This window comes from Neopsephotus bourkii, unplaced genomic scaffold, assembly GCF_033783945.1.
Source record: "Neopsephotus bourkii isolate Nb327-2 ecotype Australia unplaced genomic scaffold, CSIRO-AGI_Nbou_v1 NB_1637, whole genome shotgun sequence".
NCBI lineage: Eukaryota > Metazoa > Chordata > Aves > Psittaciformes > Psittacidae > Neopsephotus > Neopsephotus bourkii.
In genome coordinates this window covers 1,062,430-1,087,835 of record NW_026902112.1, presented here as the reverse complement: position 1 = coordinate 1,087,835, position 25,406 = coordinate 1,062,430, and the positions used below count along the sequence as shown (strand labels likewise).

Genomic DNA, 25,406 nt, shown 5'->3' with positions numbered 1-25,406 from the left:
TACTGTAATGAAATATTTTCACGAAGATGAAAAAGGAGAGGTATGTAATTTTTACTTACCTCTTAAGTTTGAGAACACCACAGAAATACTTCTGAAGAAATGACAGACTTTAAGGAGCAAGACAGAAATCATGTTATCTACTAAAATGCATTAAAAGCTACACTGCACATTAGCAACTGACCAAGACGCTCTTGCACTTCAGCCAAACCTAGCACTTCTACCTGGAAAGGCAGGCTTTATTAACAGCATAATAGAGACTTTCATCTGGATGTTGCGACAATCGACGACAAATTCGCAATAGTTGCCGAGTAGATAAAGATGAAGCGAGTGATTGTGCCTGTCAAAAAACAGAATTATTTTATTATTTTATTATTTTTTGTATTATTTCATGTTTGGGACTGGATCTCATGGATTTAAACCAAGTAAGTACTGAGAAAAAAGTAATCCAAAAGAATTATTTCAATTTTTCTCCTACTTCATAGGTGCTTTCTGTCTCCTTCAGCAACTTGGGCTTTTTAACCACTGAGCTTGTAATTCTGTATTTGCTGCAATAGTTCACTGCCATGGAAATCATGATGTCATCAAAAGCTTAGCCTTATGACTTCACTTGATAAGCAACAGGGAGAGAAATGTGCTGATAACTGAATTTTATTAGTTATATAAAACCTAACACTAGACAATATTAACAATAACAAGGTCAGCCACTGTAAAAAGATCAATGTGCTAAAAACTCATCTGCTTTTCACAAGTCGAGTATGTGTTCCACATGTAATGCTCTGGCAAAAGGGTCTGTCAAGATTCTTGGACATATAAACAAGACAACACTGGGCAGCAGTAAGGAGATTGTATCACCTCTGCACACGCCTTCTGGGCGGGCTGTTACTGGAACACTGTGTCCTTCTCTGTTGTCCACATGTTAAAATAAATGCTAAAAACTGGACAAGATTCCGTAAGGAGTTACAAAAATGATTCAATGCCTGGGAAAACAGACCACAAATACAGCAAAATCTAATAAACAAACAAACACCCCAAACAAGTGACCATGTATTTAAAGACAGATTTAAAGACTGAGAAAGAAATCATTCTATAATTATATCTACCGGATGAAGGTATCTAATACAAATAGGTTCCTTATTTTAGCAGGAAACTCACAACAATGAGCGTGATCTGATAAGTCACGCCATGCTTTCCCTGGGTCAAGTGAAATAGTTTGATTAGGTAATTCCAAAACGTTTTGGTTTGGGTCATATAAATGATTTCTAACTGCATGATAATTATCTTAATGTATTACACTGTTTCCACTGGAAAAAAATCCTGAAATTCCCCATCTGGAAGAAAAACCCAGAAAAAAACAACACTTCAAGAATTTCAGAATCTTCCTCCCTCCTTTAATAATTATTAAGCATGAGAAATGCCTTAACACCAATTCTTTCCCCTAGAAAACTGCAGTTTTGACAAACAGACATTAATATTGAAAAAAAAAATCAGTTTTATGTAACTGTACAAAACTATCCTCAAATGCTGAGACAACAAAGGGTAATACTTTTTAGCATAGCTCTGAGCAAGAATTAGTTAGACTGGACTAACAGCAAAGATTCCTACTGTTGCTCCTGCTTTTACTGTCAGGAATTTGTTAAGTGTCTTCTGAACCACTGTAGTTTATCACCCAGCATTATGGACACTTTGATGTAGGTGATGCATTTCAAGGCCTACTCAGCCGCGTGTGAAGCATGAGCCAAGGAGAGGGGTGAGTGCTGTATCCTTGTTATCTCTGCTCACTAGCCAGAATCCTTGCTGGCTTACAAGATTACATTCTCTTTCCGAAAGTCATCTTAAACAGCAGAAAAGTTCCCAAGTAGAGTAAGTTATGGCAGATTAGCAATCCTCCTAACTTAAAAGCTATGGGACTACACTAATGGAGAATGGCACCTGAGCATAGAAACTGAGGTATTGTATTTCATATGTTGTGCCACTTTGATAAATCTTATCTCTAAGGACACGGGCATCTTAAAGTCTAAATAATACACAGCATCACATCCTGCACTGAAATAAATAAAAATACAGGGCAGGCCACAGAGGAAGGAATATATTACGTCTTCTGAATATTTGCAACTGGCAATTAAAGTTTTGCGAACCAAACTTCCTCTCTTCTCTTACTGTTTCGCCATTTTTTTTTTTAATATTTTATATTGAACAACTGTAAACTCAGGTTTTGTATTATGTGTCTATGAGGCATCTAATTCAACAGGATCTGGACAGTATTCTCTAGATTCTATTGTAAATCAAGCAAACAATTGCAATGACGCAGACAACGCCCACAGGCTGAATAGTCTACAGGTATTCTATTGTTAACAGAATCATTTTAAACAATGCTTAATATTTCAGGATAATCTCTGGCAGAGTCTTACACACTTAGGCAACTCTATAAATAATCTTGAGTTACCTAAGGTACACATTTCATTTCTCCACACAGGTGTGCTATTCCAAACATGTCTCATGTCACTGCTCATCTGCAAGAATCCCCCCTCAGTCCATACTGTGACTCACTTCTCATGCAACATCATATACTTCACATGGGTATTTCACAATGCTATAGACATTCACATGCGTAGAAAGGATTTTTGTAATGACCTGCTCAGGCATGTTGTGTCTCCAAGTATGTCGAAAACAATATATTTATACATTAGCTGTAGGAAGTAAGTCCCAGAGGTGTACCCAAAAGTCAGCAGTCAATTTTTTTACTTTAAAGATCAGAAGAGCATGACAGCCTCTCTCAGCTTTTTAAACAGTAATACTGTAAAAACTATTACCTATGCTAGAATCATAAAACTAAGGGGAACAGATTATATTTGCATACCAGTTAAACTGCTGGATTCCAGTACATTTTAGTTACATTAAAAACATCCAGCGTTTTAGTAGCCATAAAAATAATTTTGGTTGGGGGGGGGGGGGTTTACCCACCATGATTTAAAAGAATTCTGTGATTACTACGTAAGCAGGACTTACTTTTCTTAACAAGACTGCTTTAATAGAATAGCCTGTAGCAGTAATGCAGCAGAGGTTATAGAATCACAGAATGGTTTGAGTTGGAAGGGATCTAAAAGGCCATCTAGTTCTAATCCCCCTGCCATAGGCAGGACACTTTCCACTAGACCAGGTTGCTCAAAGCCCCATCCAACCTGGCCTTGAAGACTTCCAGGAATGTGCCACAGCTTCTCTCAGCAACCTCTTCTCATGCATCACCATCCTCACAGTAAAGAATTTCTTCCTAATATCTAATCTAAATCTACCATCTTTCATTTTAAAGTCACTCCCCCATTTCCTATCATCACGTGATCCTGTAAAAGGTCCCTCACCATATTTCCTGTAGGCCCCCCTTAGATACTGGAAGCTGCTCTAAAGTCTCCCCAGAGATTTCTCTTCTCCAGGAGGAACAAGCCCAACTCTCTCAGCCTGTCTTCTTAGGAGAGGTGCTCCAGCACTCTGACCATCTTCATGGCCCTGGCTCTGGACTCACTCCAACACTTCCATGTCCTCCTTATGCTGGGGTCCCCAGAGGTGGCTACAGTACTCCACGTGGGGTCTCAAGAGAGATTAGTATAGGGGGAGAATCTCCTCCTTTGACCTGCTGGTCACGCTCCTTCTGATGCAGCCCAGCATACGGTTGGTTTTCTGGGCTGCAAGCACACACTGCTGACTCATGTTGCGCAGAAGCTCATCAACCAACACCCCCAAGTCTTTCTACGCAGGGCTGCTCTCAGTCAGTCTCTGTCCAGCTCTGTCCAGCCTGTATTTGTGCTTGGGATTGCCCAATAAGCTCTGGTGATTAAAGTAAAGCAATCAAAAAATATTTGGACACACATGATCATACCCACACCTATTCAAAAGGTAGCTCAAGCATGTTTTACTGAGAGCCATGTACCTAAACCCACTGACAACATATACTGTTCTGCCTGGCTTCTCTGGGACTGAAGCAATTTCCTAAAAGCTCTACTTATGCAGATTCTAAAAATGAACATCATAAATCAAAAAAGTTTATAGTATGCAGTACAGTAATTGCCAGCAATAATTTTCTGGGGCTGGTTTTCCAATCCTCATGTGGAGTCTAAAATGAGCCAGCAGCCTTTGAAGCAACACTATAGCTTAGCATGCTTCACCCAGCCTTTGTTAAAACAGATCATTCACAGCAGAAGAATGTACATTTGAAAAGAAAACAAAACCAAAAACCAATCCCAGCCAAAAGAAAAGGGCTCACCGTGGTGTCATTTGTCTCCCGAAGCTTGTGTGTTAATGACAACAACTGCTCCACAGCAACACTGGGTACATTTGGAATCTGCTCGAACAAAAACCAGTATTAATCTTACTGCAATATATGCAAGTTCCATGTACAGCTACACACAGATGCAATAAGCATAGTTACTGCAGTTGCTTTATATCAACCAGAAAGGAATGCAATTTTGGCAAAGAACATCTTTTCTATTACAGAATCATTTAGTATCACAGAAAGAACGCTAATTTATATCAAAATCATTGCAGATAAGCAGATACATTGCTTTGATAAGCTTTGAAAATGAAGACATTTATGCTAGGCAGAAATAGCAAAATATTGTTTATATAATAAATACTCATGTTCAGTAAGCAATAGTCTGTAAGTGCCTTAAATATTGAACGTACTTACCATTTTTTTTATAATTTCAATTTCCTCACTCTTACTTAAAGATCGAACATTATGAAAAAGAAATAGTGTCAAAAACTCTGGACCCAGCCACTGTTGGGTGCTGCTTCCAACGACAGGAGGCTCTGCTAAGACCACTATTCTGAAAGAAGGATGGATAGGAAAAATAGACCTGCAAAAAAAGAGTTTATATATGCATTACCTCTCTTAAACAGTGAATAGCAAATTTAGTTTTTACAACAGGTGAAAAAAGGAATTAAATCATTGTACTGAATCATACCACAGCGTATTCAGATAATTCGCAATGTAACTTTATCTTTCAAAAAAGACAAAGATTGCGTAAGTGACCTGCAATTTTATAAATTTACAAGGGATTTATGCTCAGAAGGGTACCCAAGTCTCCTCATCTGCAACAGGCTCTGCATACCTCAAGGGGAACAAATACCAGCCACTAAGCTATAGTCTACTGGGCTGTATGTCTGAAATGGACACACCTCACTCATCTGACAGACTTTTGTTTAGTTTTTGTACCTAAAGCAGGGTGTCTCACAGGCAAATCTACCAAACAAGACCTACCAGAGCTGCAGGAATGAGTAACTTCTTTTACTAGATTAGGCTGACAGAAAGGATGACATAGATATTGGCCATCATGAAGAGATGGATTTATTAACAGCTTAGGAGCATTTCCCTTACTGATGCTCTTTGCGGCCCTTGGAAAAATCACCTAGATTCTTGGGATGGGATTAATACACCTGACTTCATAAAATTCCTGAAAATTATACTTCAAAGTTCAAACCAGTCACTCCACCATTGCCTCGGTTTAGACCCTACATGGGGAGACAGGTCACTCCAACAGCAGATTAATATTTGAAAGAACTTAAGAAATGCCCTGCTGGGTCCTTCAATCTACCCAACTCACCACACTTTCTGGCTCTTACTACAACAGCTAGAGATACTCCTGGGGAAAGCATATCAGTCTAGCCACTGCGAGTATTCTGGCCCCTCAGTTACTCTCCCAGCACTCACAATCACATCTTCAAAGACACTGGAGGGTAGGTCTCTATTGCTTTAATGTCCATTTACCCACAAGTTTGTCTAATTCCTTTATGAAGTTCTTCATCCTGTCTGCCTCCACAACTTCCTGTGGCAACATATACACTGTTCATGGTTGTGAAAGGTACTTTCATTATTTTTTATGTCTTTACGGAACTGATCTGCTAGCTTCAGTCAGTGTCCCCTAGCTCATGCTGCAGGATTTAGTGACCAACAGTCTCCTAGACACCTGCCTATTTGAATCCACTGAAGATAATGGGATCTTCCTGTGAGCAACATACACTTAATACGCAACTCTTAAGATGTGTGTGTTGGCCCAGTAGAAGACCATTGTCTTGGTTTTCAGTACCTCTGCCTTCTTCATGTATTTTGTCTCCCTCATCTATATAATATTACCACCTCTTTGGACTGGGAATTTAGTGGTACTCATTAATCAGCACAATTGCATGATCTTTAGAAACAGTAGAGAGTTAGACATCAGATACAAAAGCCAGTCAAGCTGTGCAAGGATGGCCTGTTTTCAACAATTAATTTCACAGTACTCTTACTACAATAGGAAATGTTAATTTGGAAATAGCAAGTGAAATTAAATTAGCTTATATTTCCAGATATGCCTGTTATCATGTAATTTAAATGACTGTATTTAAAATCAGAACACTTGGAAGCAAGTATTCCTCCTGGTTTAACTGAGATGGGAAATGATGGCATGAGCAGGGGAATCAGAAAACAGACTATGACCATTAAACATAAATTAACAAATCTACTCATAGTTGACTTATCTGTTAGTCACAACAATAAACCTGTGATACAACAGAGTGATTACAGCAGTCTCTTGTATCAAAGCAAACACAGGGGGTGGTATGAGTTATTCTCAGCTGAAAGTCATAAGCCTAGAAGCTACTCCCTGATTGATAAAAATAGTAATAGATGTCTGAAAACATTACATGAAAGAGGATCCAATGGGAATGTCACTGTCACTAAGCATAAAAGAAGGTCAGGGAACATTAGCCAACCTTATTAAAGAAAACTCTTAGATAAGATAAATACACATACTTCCTGACTCCCCACTTATTACCAATCCCCCATCTGCTGAGAAGGGGGGAGAACACTCCTGCAGAAATCCACCAAATTCAAACAAAGAAATTCTGGCCCCTCTGTAATACCATAAGGGAACACAAGAAGCAGTCAGCCTTCCCTAGTGAACGGAAGACATTTCTCTTATGCCTCTGTGTCACTGCCTAACTCAAAGGGCATGGTGAGGACAGCCAGCAAGGGAAAAGCGGGAGGACAGGCAACGCAAAGTCAGGGCAAGCTGACTTGCTGGTATCTATTAAAGGCACTGACGTCCTCTCTAGATTTGGACATATCACACCATCACTGCTGTAGGTTTCCAGTTTGCAAACATGAGTAAAACTATTTGGCTACTTCAAAAGACTATTGTTTGGACTGATGTTTACAGTGATGTAAATGTCAAGCTAAGTGTATTATTAAATACCATAAATAACCCAATCGTGCAATGCTCTGAAAGTTCCCAGCTTCCATTAGCACAACTGAAGAGCTTAAGATTGTTTCACAGTATTATAGATCAAGCCTCTGAAGGAATATAATATGGAGTTCCTATATTAAGCTATATTTTGTAAGAAATAACTCCTTGATATCTTGTGTTCTTTGCAGAGGAAAATCAAGTAATTGCATCTTGTAAAAAAACATGACACCTTTTAAATTAATGAGCCTCAAACACAGTGGAAGATTTGGTGATAGCTGATTAATACAAAGAGTCTCTATCCTTCTCTATTAAATGTTTACTGACAACACAGGTAGCAGAGCCCTCTTAATAATATGCACGTCGTTCTCTTGACATCAATGTTTAATTCAAACCAAGGATTACCACCACTGCTCTTCAGAGGAGCTTCAGAACACAGATTTTTCAGGGTGACTTTAGAGAAGGATTTGCTTGTTATTGATACATGGTCAGAGCAATTGAAGTTTCTCCTAAGGTAAAAAAAAATCCAAACAAAAACCCAAACAGAACAGCATTCCTGACGCCAGCCTGCAAAACTAATTTTGGCCCTCTCTTCCTATAACATGATTTAATAAATCTCATTTTCTATCAAATTTTATGAGTTGGGAATTGTTTTAATACCAGGGCTGCAATGACCTATTATTGTTTTCTTGCAATTTTTCTTAAATTTCAACACCACCTAAAATACACAGACAATCTGAAAATTCACTAAACTGGAAAAAATAAAAACCAAAGTCTAACCCCAAAACAAAAAATGAAGTAAAAGCTAGAAAACGTAAGGAACTAAAAACTTGTATTGCTCCCTAAATTCACTCCCTGCCACATTCTGTATTTGTCTCGTCTACTGCGTTTTCCCTTTCAAACTAATTGCATGGAAAATAATCCACTGTCTGGAGGGCACTAAAACCACCCATGCATTATGAGTGATTTCTTAGCTTTTGAACAATCCTATTACATACCTACTTCCACATTTTCCTGTACTAGCTGCCTTTCTGCTCACCACACTGTGGCCTTACCATCACTGTGCATGTGTGTGTGTTGGGGGGAGGGATATCCATCCAAATAGGTTAAAATACTGCATCATAAGACAAACCAACACTTCACTGCTTGTCTTGTAAAGCCAGTGCTCTACCTTCACAGTATCTGTCTCAGTAAAGTAAAGGATGACTACTGCAGAACTTTCATGCAGAAATCTTCGATATGCACAATAATTGAAGCATTTTCTCTGAATCTGTGAACCTGTTCAGGAAAATGATTATACAATCATTAAATAAATAATGAATTAGCAGCTATAATTTCCTTCTATGTAGACAATCTTGAAGGACCATCTGTCACTTCCTCAAGGGCAGCTTTTTATTTTTTCTTCTTGGCAAACTCATAAACAAAAATACTTCCTTTCCTCAAATGAATGAATGTCACACAGAATCACAGAATCCCAAGGGTTGGAAGGGACCTCAAAAGATCATCTAGTCCAACCCCCCTGCAAGAGCAGGGTAACCTAGAGTACATCACACAGGAACTTGTCCAGGAGGGCCTTGAAGATCTCCAACGCATTTTACTGTGACAGTTTGCTAACTTTACAGCCAAAGTGCCAAAAGAAAAGAAAAAATACTCTGTGCTGACTCCTAGTTACCTGTAACTTAAACACTTCCAGCAGGCCAAGGAGTATCCCAAAATTTCACAAAGGCAAACATACTGCTTGCATTTGTCAGACAAAGCTATTGTACCCACCAGTCTGAAGCCCTTCTCAGAAAAATGCTAGTAGACACAATAAAGGTAGAAATAATAGTGGATAATGAAAAATGAACATAAACTCAGTGACAATGACTAACATAAAGTAATCTATTTCAATAGCTCTTACAAAGGTAATACAACTTCTAAATTACGTTGTCCAAAAATATAATTTATGAATAATAGTGTTCTAACTTGCAAAACTTAAAAGCCATCTGAAAACCAAACCTCTTTGTCCAGCACTGCTCACAACAGTGCCATGGTTTAAGCATGTTTACATTCCCTACTATAATACATTCATATAAAAGGCACATGATTTCTTTAGTTCATAGTACGAGCTGAAGTATCATCCTTTATTTAAAAACTCTAGACTTGTTATCAGGGTTGGAAATAAAGGGATGGATTGTGCAGTATTCTACTATTTTACTACACATACAAGTATTATTATTGAAGCATACACTTTTTTTTTTACTATCAAATATTTTCATATAACAGCATGAAAGCTTAGCACAAAATGTGTTTTGTTTGTCTAAAGAAGGGATCCCCTAAAGCTTCTCCATTATCTCCAAAACTTCTCAAGTATCTCAAACTTTTTCTCTTAGAAATTGGAAAAATCTTTAGGTGTGTCAAATCCTTTTACAGAGACTAAAAATAATGTTTACAGAAGTTTTAGCTCATTGCAATTGCTCAGTACAATTGCAATTGTACTCCTTTTCTCTATCACAGATTTAAATGGAAATTCTGTTTTTCAATTCCATTCACAAAGTACTCTGTCCAAGTAGTCTAGTAAAAAGCATGACCAGTTGTTCTTTTCCATTATGAAATACATATTGGTATTTATGTAACTTCCAACAGCATCTGACAACCTCATTAGCCAGTTTTAAATTAAGGAAACAGTAACAGTGCGTTATTTTTTATTTATTAATGCTTAGAAGCAGCAGAAAAGACAGAAACTGCAAACTATACTACAAATATTCTCTACAATCAAGAACACTCATGCACAGCTAAGATGACTTGAATAGGGGGTGGAGAGGATTATGTACTACTATGTTCTTGGTTTCTCTGACATATGACAGTAAGGTATCCGATCTCTACCACAGCTGCTTTCCAGTCTCCAGCTATCACTTTTCCTGAAATCCTGAAGATGGCCTTGCCCTCCTAATTTAATAATTTCCTAACAAAGCTTTTGGCTGTTTTCTTTCAAATTCTGCTCCTCCAGAAACAATCATTTTACTCTTGTATTTGATCTTTTATTTCCTCTGTTTACGACTATTTTCAGCTACATCATTTAAGTCCTGACTAACTGCTTAGACATTTAAAACTCTGTCATGCACTCCTACTGAATCATTAACGTGCCTCTCAGTATGTTTTTAACTCTTCCTCAGTTTCTCATAAGAACCACATTAGTACATGACATCAGACAGGTAATAAAAATGTTAATAACAAAATTAAGCTACAAAAGTTAACGTTATATATGTATTCTATGTACCATATTGATTCTCAACATACAAAAATGAATTAAGGCTAAATGAGTGAGGTTTAGGAAAGTCAGAATAATATCCTAATTCAAAATTTGAAACCACTTTCCACAGGGAACTCCCTCGCTGGAAAATTAACAGTAGTCTTAATGTGTCACTCATCAAACATCCCAGATTCAGTTCCAGCAGCGCTGGGAATAACAGCATATATTCTGCAGTCCTGGCAAACAGCAACCGTATTGAAATTACTTTAGTCAAATGCAGTAAATCAGGATAAGAAAGCTCTCTATTCATCTTTCTCTACCAGAAATATATCTAAGACCACTAGCCACAGCCACTGACACACACAAAAAAGAGACAACATATCTCATCAATATGGAAAGCATCTTCCAATCACAATTCAGAAGAACTTGCCCAGCTAATGGCTAATGAATTAAAGGCACAACATATTCTATATAAAATCTCCACAAGGTGGTCTTTTGCAACAGTACTGAAGTTTGCAGTAGCTGCTGCTGAGAAGGGCAAGGAGAAGCAAGGAATGCAATTCTGGAATCAAAGAGCAACTATTGACATTGCATATGGGAGCCAGTGAAAGGTTGTGATGTTTTCAGAATATGTAAGGGACCAAAGTCAGGATGAGGTCCTGGCACACCTTCAGTTACTTAAGGGCTGACGAGAACAGTGCTCTCTATACAGAGCAGTGGTTCACTGATGCCAAAGCAGCCCACAACCAAAACCAAAGGAGTGGATACAAGTTTACATTGCTTTATCCTGGCTTCTTTTGAATATGTCAGTACAGAACAAAGTTGAACAAGGGCCTGATTGAACACTTCACATAGGAGAAGACAGGATTCTCAGCACAGTGGACTTCAACTAATTACGTACAAGAAGTAGGCTTAGATTAGACCATACCTACAAAAGAAAAAAATCAATATAAATGGCATGGAAGACCTAAAATAAAAGTTTGCTTTGTTGTGGTGTTTGGTTTATTTTTGGTGGTGGTGTTTTTTAAAAACAACAGTATTCTGGATCAAAAGGGAACTAGAAAGTAAAAAAAAAAAACAACAGTGAAAGAAAAACAGCTTTCCTACAGGGTGACTATGAAGGTCAAAAAAAAAAATTGTATTCAGCAAGACAATTGAGAGAAACAGGGTAGCACATCATGAATGCATCCCTACTACAAGCAATAAAGCCTTTTTGAAGTTTGGGAATATGCACACCCTGCAGTGTAAATACGAGCACAGATATCTGACACAGAATAATAGCATGCTTTTTCAGAGATCAGAGCCATTTAAGAATCACAGTATGTTTAGTTGCTTACATATTACTGAATATTAGGTTACATTTCTTTTGATGTACACTCAATGATATCCGTCCCATTAACTACAACTGGTCAGCAGTGTTTGACTATGTAACAAGTATAGCTTCAAAGGACTAGAGAACGTTTTTATCTGTGGAATGTTTCTAGCGGACAAGTGGAAGTAAAGAAACAAAGAGTAAGCATAATGGGTCCCAACCCATCCTTAGGATTTCCTGCTCCATATTAGTTGTAAATTATATACCAGCTTTCTAGCTAATGAGGCGAAAAAAAAAGGAAGTTTTATTTCATTTCAATTTAGCTTTATTTTCCAATTGTAGTAACAAAATATTCCAAAATTAAATATTAGATACCTTTGTATCTATGTTTTTATTCACTTATAATTGCTCCTCAATGTCTAACTCCTTCTGTTAAAGGATACCGAATGTTTTCCTTTCAGGTCAAGCACTCTAAACAGGATATAATTTTCCCATGCCATAGAAAGAAAGAAAGTTCATGAGGAAACTGATGTTTAAAAGATGATTAGATTAGTGATTAGAAGGAACCAATTTAATAGAGAAGCATTTTGCATGATGTTTTTGTAAAAAAAATTAAAATAAAAATAAAGATCAAGCTTTTTACAGGATGAAGTTCTGTTTGCATTCAATAGTCATAGCTGACACTTTACCTTTCCTGTAGTTTCTCCTCAGAAATCTGTAATTCTTCTTTTAAGTTTTGATATCTATCTTCCCTTAACAATCTGGTGCCATCATAGAGGGTCAGTTCTCTGTCATGTATTAGTCTGTTTGAAAATAAAGAATAAGCTTTATCTAGCCTTTGATCACTTTTACATATGCATATATCAACTAATGCTTTTTAAAACCTACAGGGGTGATAGTAAAAAGAAAATTTAAGATGCACCCAGGTGTGGGGGTAAAATAATATGCATCAGTAAACAGTTTCAGCACATAGTCAGTCAACCTAGTTTAAAAGATGTGGTAAGAAGAAGAAACAAGAATGATTCTGTCTTACCAGTAGAGTGTGCATAAACCATGAAACAGCACTTTCAATTTGTTTCTTGAAGCAATGTATTTCAGTTGGCTGCAATGATTAGCCTACATACAGACCCACCTCTTTTTTTGTGCAGAAGTTGATTAGATATATGCATGTGTCAAAGAAAACCAGAAAGCAAAGCTAAATTGATTAAAAAGGGAAAACAAGGCAAGCATAATTTTCTCTTCTAACCTTCTGTGTATATGTATAAGAAGACAAGGCACAAAATGGTTTTGCTACAACCTGCTTTGAAGGCTGGTGCTGTCTTTTTAAGTTTGCAGTATACAATGCAGGAATATGAAATAGCAGAAAAAAATTGACCTGACAGTATAGGTTATTATTAACATAGTACGTGCTATTATTACTACTGTTCTGCAAAGTTTATTTCATAATTCAATAAAGGAGAAATTAATGTTCAGAAAAAGTTCTTTGCAATCAAAATAGAGTATGCTTTTACATGTAACTGCAATGACTGCATTTTATTTAGAAGCAGAAAGAAAAGTATTTCAAACATTTTCTGACATCTTACATTTTCAAATCATTGTGTAAATACTTCTAATTTTTAGATCTCCTAAGTTTAGAGTAAAATTGAACTTTTCCTTCAATTCAGAGTTACAGTCGGTATTTACAAAGAGCTGAAATTTCCTGCATTATGCACTTACAAAGAACATGAAATAATTTATTCTGCTTTTAAGAAAGTAACGATTGAACATCACGTATTTTACGCAACTTCAATGTTCAGATTGATCTTTACAGTGTTCCTGAACTTATGGAAAATCACATTCACCAAAAGGAACTTTATTTCTCAGTACGCATGTGCTCAATGAACAAATCATGCACAAACAACTTATCTGTGCTCATATCCTGACCTTTGAAGTACAGCTAGAGTGCCAGGGTTAATTCGATGAATGCCATCAAGAATAACAAGCTTTCCTTCCAGGGCAGCAGTAACAAGTGGTGATGGTCTCCAAGCAGTGTCTCCATTAGGAAGAGTATACCTTTGCTGTAGCAAATCTCTAGCTGTCATATCCTGTAAGTATCAATTAATCAGATGAATATATTTATGCTCTACTTTCTGCATTGACAAGTACATGCTTTCTTCTTAAAAAAAATGCATACTGTTTTTCCTGAGAATACACCCAAAGAAAATTAGCAGGAAATCTTCAATTGCTTTTCCAAAGAGCATTAGAAATACACACAGAAATCTATGCATACACTATGTTAGGAAGTTCTAGACCTGCCAATACCATCTCCTTGAAACCAGAACAAAAGCCTTCCCCCCTGCCCTTAAACATAATGCAAGCACATGACAACTTGTACACAGCTTTGTGTACAGAAGGGGGCAGCAATTTACACCTAGAACAAACTAGTCATTTATTTCATGTAGAAGTCACCTGAAAGAGGAAAGATTTCACCTTTAATCTTTAACACAAACCAGCATGATATCCCACCTCTCAGCAGGAAAATGCAGTGGAAGAATCAGAGAATAAAAGAGTAAGAAAGAAGCCAGTAACGCACAAAATATCAAAAGTATAGAGCATGTCACAAAATAACGCTAAAGGGATAAATCGAAGCCAAAGGCAAACTACGTTATCCTTCAGCATACACATTTTATATATTCCATTATAACAGGTAAGCACTAGATCAACAAAGACATAATAGTTGGTTTGTGACATGGAAGATAAAATTCCTTCCTCAGGTTGAGCTGTGAACACAACTTAATCTGAAAGAAGATGAGAAAAGTATTTTCTATTGTAGCTGTAGCTTTTGTATACGTCCTCTTCACAACTATAAACCCTTTGAACTTTAAAGAATAAAAATAGAACACATTACGTCATCTAGCCTGAATCATTTCCTCTTTCTACATTTCCTTAAAAGCCTTAAAATAACGGGACAAAGTCTGGTTCCTTCAGTGCTTCCACATTTGTTAATTTAAAGTCCCACATTTAAATCCACAAAAACAGAATTATTGTTTGATTTGGTTGAGCTTGTTACGGTTTTTTTTTTGGGGAGGGGGGTGGTTTGGTTTTTTTTTTTCTCTTTTAACTGCTGTGTTTGCTCATTTCTATTTTATTAATGAATTACACTAAAACCAGAACATGCTACATTCTTATCAAAGCCAGAGAAAAATGCAAGTGTTATTAGGACTTGCATCAGACGTGTTAATTCAGCAAAGAGTAAATGCTGTATACTGGATATTTGACTAACACACCTTCTGATCGATTACCTCCAGAGGAATGAACAACATGCAGTATGAACTGATTGGGAGCCTAGTATGCTTTTGTACAACGCCCATCTGTAATTCCAACAACCATTTGAGAACCATGAATTAATTTTATGGAGATAAACTCAGGAGTGTATTTTGCTGCTAAATACCTTCTGAAATATAAAATGAATGTTTATATTGTAATTTGAATGTTTGAATGAGAATAAATTTAGTGATGCATTAAGAAGTAGAATCATTTACTAACACATGTGACGTCTGTATAAAGGATTCGTTTATCTATTTGCTAGTCTTATTATTTCTATTTATTTACTTTAAACCAATTTTTAATATACAATATTAAAATTGTAACATTATTAAATATATAGTGTTAGAATAACACTGAAGGTCCCTTCCTTTTGAGGGGAGGTGAGAGAGTATAAGAATTAATTTTTTTGCCTTTATTTTGGGAAAAGCAATGGCAATGGCAACATATTGCCTTTTGAAACAAAATACCTACTTTGATATGTAACAGTCATTGTAACTTTTTTGTGTGTTTGATATTACATTTTTTATAAAAAATCTGGGAAGCTAGGGACTAGGTTAGGAAAGCAAAGGCCCAGTTAGAATTAAACTTGGCTAGGGATGTGTAAGATAGCAGGAAGGGATTCTATAGGTACACTGCAAATAAAAGATCAGGGACAATGTGGGCCCCCTCCAGAAGCTATCAGGAGAACTGGCTACCCTGGATTTGGAGAAGGCTGAGGTTCTGAATGACTTCTTTGCCTTAGTCTTCACTGGCAAATGCTCTGACCGCACCACCCAAGTCTTGGAAGGCAGACACAGGGACTGTAAGAATGAAGACCTTGGGCCCACTGGAGGAGAGGATCTGGTTCCAGACCATCTTAACAACCTGAATGTACACAAGTCCATGGGTCCTGATGAAATCCATCCACAGGTCCTAAAGGAGCTGGTGAATGAAGTTGCTAAGCCACTGGCCATCACAGTTGAAAAATCATGGCAGTCAGGTGAAGTTCCAGATGACTGGAAAAAGGGAAATATAAACCCCATTTTCAAGAAGGGGAAAATGGATGACCCGGGCAATTACAGACCAGTCAGTCTCAGCTCTGTGCTTGGCAAAATCTTGGAGCAGATTTTCCCGGAAGGCATGCTAAGGCACATGAAAAACAACAAGGTGCTTGGTGACAGCCAGCATGGCTTCCCTAAGGGGAAAACCTGCCTCACCAATTTGATGGCCTTCTATCATGGGGCTAAAGAACTGATGGATGGGGCAGAGCAGTTGATGTCATCTACTTGGACTTGTGCAAAGCATTCAACACTGTCCCACACGACATCCTTGTCTCTAAATTGGAGAGACATTAATTTGATTGGTGGACCACTCGGTGGATAAAGAACTGGCTGGATGGCCACATGCAAAGAGCTGTGGTCAATGGCTCAATGTCCAGCTGGAGACGAGTTACGAGTGGTGTCCCTCAGGGTTTGGTGTTGGGACTGGTCTTGTTTAACATCTTCATCGCTGACATGGACAGTGGGATTGAGTGCGCCCTCAGCAAGTTTGCCGATGACACCAAGCTGTGTGGTTTGGTTGATATACTGGAGGGAAGGAATGCCATCCAGAGGGACCTTGACACGCTTGTGAGGTGGGCTGATGCCAACCTCATGAAGCTTAACCATGCCAAGTGCAAGGTCCTACACCTGGGTCGGAGCAATCTCAGGCACAGCTACAGGTTGGACAGAGAAGAGATTTGGAGCAGCCCTGCGGAGAAGGACTTGAGGGTGCTGGTCGATGAGAAAATGAACATGAGCCAGCTTCAGTGTGCACTCACAGCCCAGAAAGCCAACCGTATCCTGGGCTGCATCAAAAGAAGCGTGACCAGCAGGTCAAAGGAGGTGATCCTGCCCCTCTACTCTGCTCTCGTTGAGACCTCACTTGGAGTATTGTGTGCAGTTCTGGTGTCCTCAACATAAAAAGGACATGGAACTGTTGGAACAAGTCCAGAGGAGGGCCACGAGGATGACCAGGGGACTGGAGCACCTCCTGTATGAGACAGGCTGAGAAAGTTGGGGCTGTTCAGCCTGGAGAAGGCTGCGTGGAGACCTCATAGCAGCCTTCCAGCATCTGAAGGGGGCATATAGGGATGGTGGGGATAGACTCTTCACTAGGGACTGTAGTGACAGGACAAGGGGTAATGGGTTCAAACTTAAACAGGGGAAGTTTAGACTGGATATAAGGAAGAAGTTATTTCCTGTTAGGGTGGTGAGGCACTGAATGGGTTGCCCAGGGAAGTTGTGAATGCTCCATCCCTGGTGGTGTTTAAGGCCAGGTTGGACAGATTCTTGGGTGGCATGGTTTAGTGGGAGGTGTCCCGGCTCATGGCAGGGGGGTTGGAACTAGGTGATCATAAGGTCCTTTCCACCCCTAACTATTCTACAATTCTATGATTATATAGGGGAAAAAAGAGCTTAGGACAGAAAACAAGTAGCATAACCTATGTTCCACTCCTTTTAGCAGCTATAGTAATACAAGCCTCCAAGCTAGCCATTTTTCATGGCTCACACTACTAATCACATTCTTGGCAATTATGAGGTGAAAAACCTGTTTCCTGCTTTTCACACCAGTTTGGACTTGTATTTTGTTAGTATTTCTCAAATTGGAAGGAATTTGTAAAAAAAAAAAAACAAAAACAAAGAGGTCATGCAAAGAAGAAAAAAAAATAATCCTAGAAACAAAACCATCACAATACACAAACACTAATGATGTGCTTAGAAGACTGTTTTTGCTGGGGAAGAAAAGGAACAAATTGCTGGAAAACTGTAGTAACATCACTTTGAATATTGCACTTTTTTTCCCCCTGAAACTCTGGGGGAAGAAAATGTTTTATTTTAAAAATTTATACCAAAAGTGCCCTAGCTACAATCCACAAAGAACTAGCTGGCTGCTGCTTCTCATTTGCTGTTGCCTAACTGCTTTAAGAGACAACTTAAAAAGAAACCTTTCCTAATCTGGATGAGCTTCCTTTGTCAGCAATTTGCCTGGAATTGCATATAATGAGAAATCCATATAATGATGTCAGATATCATAAATGAGACGGGAATTGTTCTCTGAGCCAACTGTTAATATAAGGGATGATCTATGTACTCAAAAGCTTTGGGAACCTTTGGTTTAGGTAAATTTGATTCTCACCTCACAACATAAAAGCTTTTAGAGGCTTTCTCTGTGAAATCAGTATAAAGAACTATGCCTTTTCAAACTACTGAAGCCCTTCAATCAACCTCAGATGGAAAGAATGATGAAGCAAATATTAAAACTAAAAGTAAATACAATATATATACATATAGATATATAAAAAATTCTAAGAATTCATTTCTGCACAGAGGCTGAAGAAAAACAGTGCTATTGCTTCACTCCAAAGAGAAGTGCTCCTGCACATTTTTGTGCTGCAGAAATTATTGGAAAACAAAAATAAGCCATAGGACAAATAAAAACCTCCTTAATTTTAGACATGGATTTAGGACAATATGCTGTCTGTCAAAACAAAACAAAAAAGCCCCACCAAACAAAAAAAAACCCAAATCAAACCAAGTCAAACCAAACCAAAATGGCAGTTTCTTAAACAAAGCAGAAAAACCTGCTAAATTTACAGCATTATCCAGCTTCTCATAGCCTTCACTGCTGAATTACTGTATAAATTACTATATTTAACATTTGTTCTGTCATTAAATTATCCCATTAGTTTGTTATGGAAAGCTTATGATGTGTTTTTCATATTTTAAGAAAAACAAATACATTTTTAAAATTTACCCAAAGATATAGAGCTCTCCTACATTCAATGACTTTAATACACTGCTTCCTGTAAAAGTTTTGAAGTTATGTAAGACATTGTACGTGGGAAATATCTATATAGATATACATGTGGATCTTACATAGACTTGTCTGCACAGGAATTCATAGTGAACAATGAGCTCACAAACAGTCTTTCATTTCCCTTAGCGATACTGTTTGATACCACCAAAAAGCCTCTCTATGAAACCCCTCTGCCTCTGAACTTGATCAAACCCTGGTGAAACCAAAGGAAAGGTTCACTTCAGTGTGAAATACTTCAACCCCCTGGCCTAGGTTTTACTTATGTAGGAATTACAGATCCCTTCAGGTGTTTACTGAGTAACTAATTTCATTGTCAGCTCTTCTTACCCGTTTCCAAAAAGGAAGTCTTCTGCTCCTGTTCAGCAAAGCCATACTAGTAAATATAGGATGTTGAAAAACAGTGGCCATGTTTTTAACCAAGTAATTATCTAATTTTGCTGTTGAGTACCCAATATTGTATTGTGAGTAAGAAAACAAGGGTTAGGATGTACCTGTCCTTAAGCAGGTTTGGTAAGTTGCAGAACTCTTTTTCCTGGGATGACTCAAAACTATGTTTACAGTGACAAGTGCAGACAGAAGCATGCAGGCTAACTGGAGACACTCAGTTCTGGCTAAGAAACTACGCACCTATCTTAATATGCCATTGTCCAGAAAGTAATAGGTGCTGCTGGGAATCCAAGTATATTGCTATGAACATAATATTACATTGATGAGGCTATGTAGCTTTGGAACCCAAATATGCTCACACCTGGCCAACTTAAAGCATAAGAAAAAGGCACAAGTCATCTGTTCAATTTCTATCTATGAAGATACAATTTCAGAGTCTGTGCCCTTATCAGCTGAAGCCATACAGGGGGAAGGAAAAGCAGTGGGATCCTGTCTGGGGAGGTATTCAACAGCACAGGAAAACATAAAATGGATTGTCTTTCTTTTTTCAGCATCAGTAATATTTATTTTTCCTATTTTCTCTCACTTTTTATCTGCTTCAACCCTTCAACCTCACCACCCATTTCTGTCAGTGTCTCTCCCCACATGGCATTGCACTTCCAAAGCAGCTGCCACTGCCATTTCTTCCTTTGGAGGTCTCCATGCTGCATGTGAAAAATTTCAAACAGCAAAGGTATGGAAGAAAGAGACCAACATATCGCATTAAATCTGACGCTAACTTTCCTCTGCAGCACTGCCTATTATCACTTACAACTGTAAATCCTGTGATATTTGGTATATTTTGACTTACAAGGTCATGGGAGACTCTCGACTTCATATTTTATTCCAGAATGTTTTTCATTCCTTGGGGTAATGTAGAAAACCTTACATATGTGGTCTCTACTGTGAAAAGCTAGCAAAGTAATTCTGCTTTTTAGTCTCGTAACATTTCAGTTTATGTCATGAGGTTAAAATGCATCAAGATCTAAGACTGACAATTCTGAGTGACCACTGGCTATGGGAGACTGCTGTTAAGCACGACAGAGCTTGGCATTTGCAAAAATATCTCAGTGCTGTGAGAAAGCCTGAAGTGCTGTCAGGGTGAAATCAAAGGGAAAACCCTCAAATGTACAGCAGCCCCACTATGCCATTTTTACCATACTCCAAGACAACTGACAGCTCCAAAACCTTAATTCCCTTATTATCCTACATGTCCAACCCTCCTGGAACCATTACTACTACTCCTGTGTCAGTCTTTTTAATACAAACTTTACATTTTCCACAGTAAAAACATTCACTCTGCCCTTACTTTTTCTATTACTGTACATTTCATCTTCCAATTCATTAAAAGCACAGCTACAACAACAAACTCCTTGCCACCACCTTCAAAGCCCTTGGACACCCTTATGACTTCTCCAGTTCTTCTTTCTTGCCATTTTACCCCATGACTGCCATGACTATGTCAACTGCTTGTGTGTGTCTCAGTGTTAATGCACATTTCACTCCAAATTCATCTTTAAAGCCACATATGTAATAAGACACAACATAAATAATTTAGCAACAATTAGGCAACAGGCGGAAGATTACTGACTGTTTGTTATAGCACCTATGAATAACAAAGTTAATATTCACTGAATGCAATACGCATATATTATATTCAAACACCAACCTCATTTTGTATTTCTAGAATGCAACAACTTTGAACATGGAACCTTATCCTCTAATCTCTACTGCACCACAGTTGCACTGCAACTGTAATTGTCAGAATAAACAGGAAGGTAAAAAAAGGCAGAGAAATTTCATGTGTCAGGCATCAGAAAAAATAAATATGTAAGAGGATATCAGGTTATCTTGACAAAAGAAACAATTAAAAAAAACCCAAACAAACACACAAAGATTAAGCTTACGGAACATGAGAAATAATGTTAAAAAAACTTCCACACAAAAATAAAACCCTCAGCACAATAAAAAAACCATCTTCCATTACAATTTAAAAAAATAAATGGAGAATTCCATTTAAGATTAAATAGAATATGGGGTAAAATTAATAAATAAGAAAATGGAACAACAAAAGGTCTTCTAGAGGCATTCAACATGCATGGATTACAATGGTCACCACTCTGACCTAAAGGCAAGAATCATATTTCAAAAGGGGAAAAAAATCCAAAAAGGAGAAGACACAAAAGACGAAGTATCTTTTATGGCACTCAGCCATGCCAAATCACAGAACGAGCTGTCAGTTCTCTGTGGCTATGACAAAGACCACTGTGTTAAATGATTCTCCTTACATTTAGATTACCTCTCTTACACATTCACAACAAATTCAATAAAATTGAAGGAAAGCAGTGTCAGGGCTAGGTTACTACAGTAACACTGTACTGACTATATTACTGCACAGCATCCCATCTATTTAGGCCTGCAATGAGAAGATATTTTAAATAAGCATTTTAACACAGAGAGTAAAAAATGCTCTATAATGACCAGAAAACTGTTATCTTTGAAATCTTTGCTAACCTTTATTTTTTAACCATATTATATAGATTTAAAAGTATATATATATTATACATACAGAGCTCTGCTCCAGTTTTTAAAATAACTGAGAGAATATACAGAAAGAATCAACACCTGTGTATTATATTTTAGGTCATATTTAAAGTATAGTTTACTTACCTGGTACAGCATGATAGGTTCCATGCTGTATCCCAGTATATCAGCAAACTCCTTAGCAATAACTGTTTTGCCACAGCCCTAAAAAGTTAAAAAGTAAGAACTAGATTACATTCTAAGAAACATGGGGAAGGAGGGAGAAACGAAATTTCAATTCTTACTTTTCCTCCAATTAAACACATATCTTTAACCATATGGGATTGCATCATTTCTGCCAACAGCTGATCATGGCTGGAAGTCTTTATAAAAGTATTTGATCCAGGATGTTTTTTTAACAGCGCAGTCCCAGCTGGAACCTATATGGAAAAAAAGAATACAATCAAAATGCTAAATAAGCTACACTGTGATAACTAGGCTTTGTGAGGCCTGGGTTACACTTCTCCAAAACTACTGTGGTATTTTGCTGATGATTATCACCCATCAAACTTACATCTTTCACTTAAAAAATATTCAATCACACAATTTCCAACAGACAACCTTTTTCACACTTCCTTTGCCTCATTTTCATTAAAAAAGTAGCAAAATGTGAACCAATGGAATTATAGCATTGGGGTCTGCAAAGAATTTGAGGCTGTTCCTGCTAAAGACAAAAATATAAAAATCACCAACATTAACTGCTCATCAGAGAAACATGGAAGAGAAAGAGCAATTTGTATTGTAAAATCTTGAAGGGGTTACTTTGACCAGAACTTTGCAGAGTTTCAGTCGTACTCCACGTTAAGGCTTTACTTCCACTCCCCATTCTAGTCTGGGAACTGTTTCATCTGCAAATTCCTTATGCCCTCTTGCTCCCAGAGACATTCTGCAGACCTATTTTCAGAGAGTATCACCTACACATCAAACAAAATTAAAAACCTTCTTCTCAAGAAAGAGTTCAATCAGGTCCCTACAGACCCACCTTCTTCTGACAAATTCCCATTTGCTGCTGCTCCCCTTTTCACTTTGTCATGGTACAAACTCTCTGAGGATACTCCTCATCTCTCTCTGACTCCTACTAATTCTAGACTCTCCAAATTCAACATTAACTTCAAATTTGCAGATCAGCATGTTGCATGAATATGACCTTATTTCACCACCTAGTACTTCATAAACTTCATCAGAAGAAACTAACCATTGTTAATGTGATTACTTGTGTTGTTTTCCCAACATCTTCTATGAGAACATTACCAAGCACTCATTAGATTTTATTTGAAGTGTAGACAATTGTTTTTATTAGAACAAAAAAGGGAAAGTAGCACCAAAAGCATCATAAGTACTCTGTTATTCTAATACAATTAAAAAAAGGAAATTTAGAGGCTTTTCTTTCATCCATTCTTTAGCATTTAACACAAGAAACTAATGAATCACACATAGGAAAGTATGAGTTTATTTAGCAATAAAATCTTGTATATCCATAATTAAGTATTATAATACCTAAAAAATGTGTTATTCTACCAAAATATATTCAGTGCAAATGAGTTTTTGTATCAAGTGCATCAAAATCTCAATGAGATGAAAAAAAATAATATCTAAAAACATATACAGTTTTATGAAGATATAAATTAATACCTGGAATGTCACTTCTTTTTCACCAATCTGGACAGTTACATCAGCCTTGAAGGGTTTGTTTCCATGTGCACTTTCTACTTTGGTAATCCTTCGGGGAAGCAAGTGGCTTTTTGAATCCTGAAGCTCAAAACGCTGTAGAATGAGGGGATGAAGAAAATTAATTACTAAATACAGCTTTCTGGGTTTTAAAACTGTTCCTTCTGAAAACAAGGCCAGAAGTATATTCGAGTGCTTGTGAAGTCCTAAATCCATTTACTTTACTTCAACTTTCACTTCACATACCTGTGTTCAATTCATGTTGGCCTATATATTTTGCATTTAAAACCAAAGTAAAAAGATTGTATACCATCTACTTTTTCTGACTGTAGCGACAGATGCAAAGTGAAAATGTCGTATGGTGACTTTGCCAAGTCTTAGCCTGACAGAGCACAATAATAAGAGAAACAGATGATAGCCTTTAGCACGTGTAATAACAGACCACCTACCTCTGCAGGTCATTATAACCAATTGCAGATTTAAACATCTGGCTACCAGTAAAAATAACCATCAAACATTATGTTTACTTAGCTCCACAGCCTTATCATACAATGAAAATTGAGGATAACCTGTACAATTTAAGCTTTCAGCATGTTCTGGGTATATCAAGGACAAAAAAGGGGACATCTGTCTTCCCAATCCTCTTTTAAGCATTATACTCTATTTTATGCTGTATATAGGAAGCATGGAAACCATTTAAAATACCCTGCACAAAGCCTATTTTGCTAGTGAAGGGGAAGTCAATCGGGGGTTTATGCACAAAAGAGCCCCTAACTGAAATTACTGAACCCATAGAGCCACTTTATTCCAGTGGAAGCTGAGTAAATAAGAGAAAATGAGTATCATTCAACTCCTTAAATCCCTTAAAAAAAATTTAAACAGAAGTAACTAATATAAAATAATTCTCCAAAAGCTTGTAGTTTTATCACTACTGGGATTCACAGCACTGTCTTCTTAAGTTTAGAAAGAAAACTGAGATTCAATCATATAAACACTTTGGCTCTCCATCACATTGTAAATTCCCACTCTGGAACAAGAGCTTACAAAAATTTCATGTTTAAACACGAATTTAAGATAAGTGATCAGTAAAGGACTGCACCAAATTATATCCTTATTGTAACAGCTGAGTCTACTTCAGATACCATTAAATATTTAAACAACCACAGAGGACATGAATGGCTACTGAGCAGTATCTCAAAACTGATTCTAAGAAACGCTCCGACTATAATTCTGTTAAATGAACCACTCTTTATGTTCATTAGTAAATTGCAATATTCTTACTAAGTTAACAGCATTTTGGATAGGGCCAAAACTGCTCATACACAAAATTGCAAAGTGCTTGTACACTAAAATCCCTTAAATGTATACCAACAAAAGAAAATAACTGGGAGCAAGAAAAAGATGATCTGCACCAGCATCTTCTGCATCAACACAAAAGATGTGCAGACATCAGCAGCAGATCTTGTATACAAAGATCTTGGGGGGCTAAAATTTCTAAGGTGTTCTTTGGTTTGAGTTTTTTGAGGGTTGGTTGTTTGTTTGTTTTCTTAAAATGTTGTTGAGGGTTCTGCAACCAGCCTTTTAGACCCTAAATTAGGATGGTGAAAGAGGACTGTCTCTGTGAAGATCATTACTGAATTTATACAACTTGAATTCACCTAACTGAATTTTTACAATCTGAATTCATCACATGTAAGCACGTTACCACACTTACACCTGAACAGTAGTAGCAAACAAAAATGTTTGTTGCTTTCAGACTAAGGTAGATCTTCCTGACACAGTTCCTTATTTACAATTATGATAGCTAGATATGGAATCAGAGTGTGGCATG

At 37.3% G+C, this 25,406-nt stretch overlaps 1 protein-coding gene across 1 annotated transcript in view; it reads right to left on the bottom strand.

Annotated features, from left to right (window-relative positions):
- Nucleotides 1-25,406, bottom strand: part of VWA8 (von Willebrand factor A domain containing 8) — a 181,941-nt gene that overhangs the window by 111,368 nt on the left and 45,167 nt on the right. Inside the window, exons 10-17 of the mRNA XM_061374263.1 lie at nucleotides 23,540-23,671; nucleotides 22,153-22,287; nucleotides 21,995-22,072; nucleotides 13,679-13,839; nucleotides 12,445-12,558; nucleotides 4,679-4,847; nucleotides 4,256-4,333; nucleotides 222-337 (exon numbers count right to left, since the gene is read on the bottom strand). Of these exons, the coding sequence (XP_061230247.1) occupies nucleotides 222-337; nucleotides 4,256-4,333; nucleotides 4,679-4,847; nucleotides 12,445-12,558; nucleotides 13,679-13,839; nucleotides 21,995-22,072; nucleotides 22,153-22,287; nucleotides 23,540-23,671 (983 nt within the window). The remainder of the gene's footprint in view (nucleotides 1-221; nucleotides 338-4,255; nucleotides 4,334-4,678; nucleotides 4,848-12,444; nucleotides 12,559-13,678; nucleotides 13,840-21,994; nucleotides 22,073-22,152; nucleotides 22,288-23,539; nucleotides 23,672-25,406) is intronic.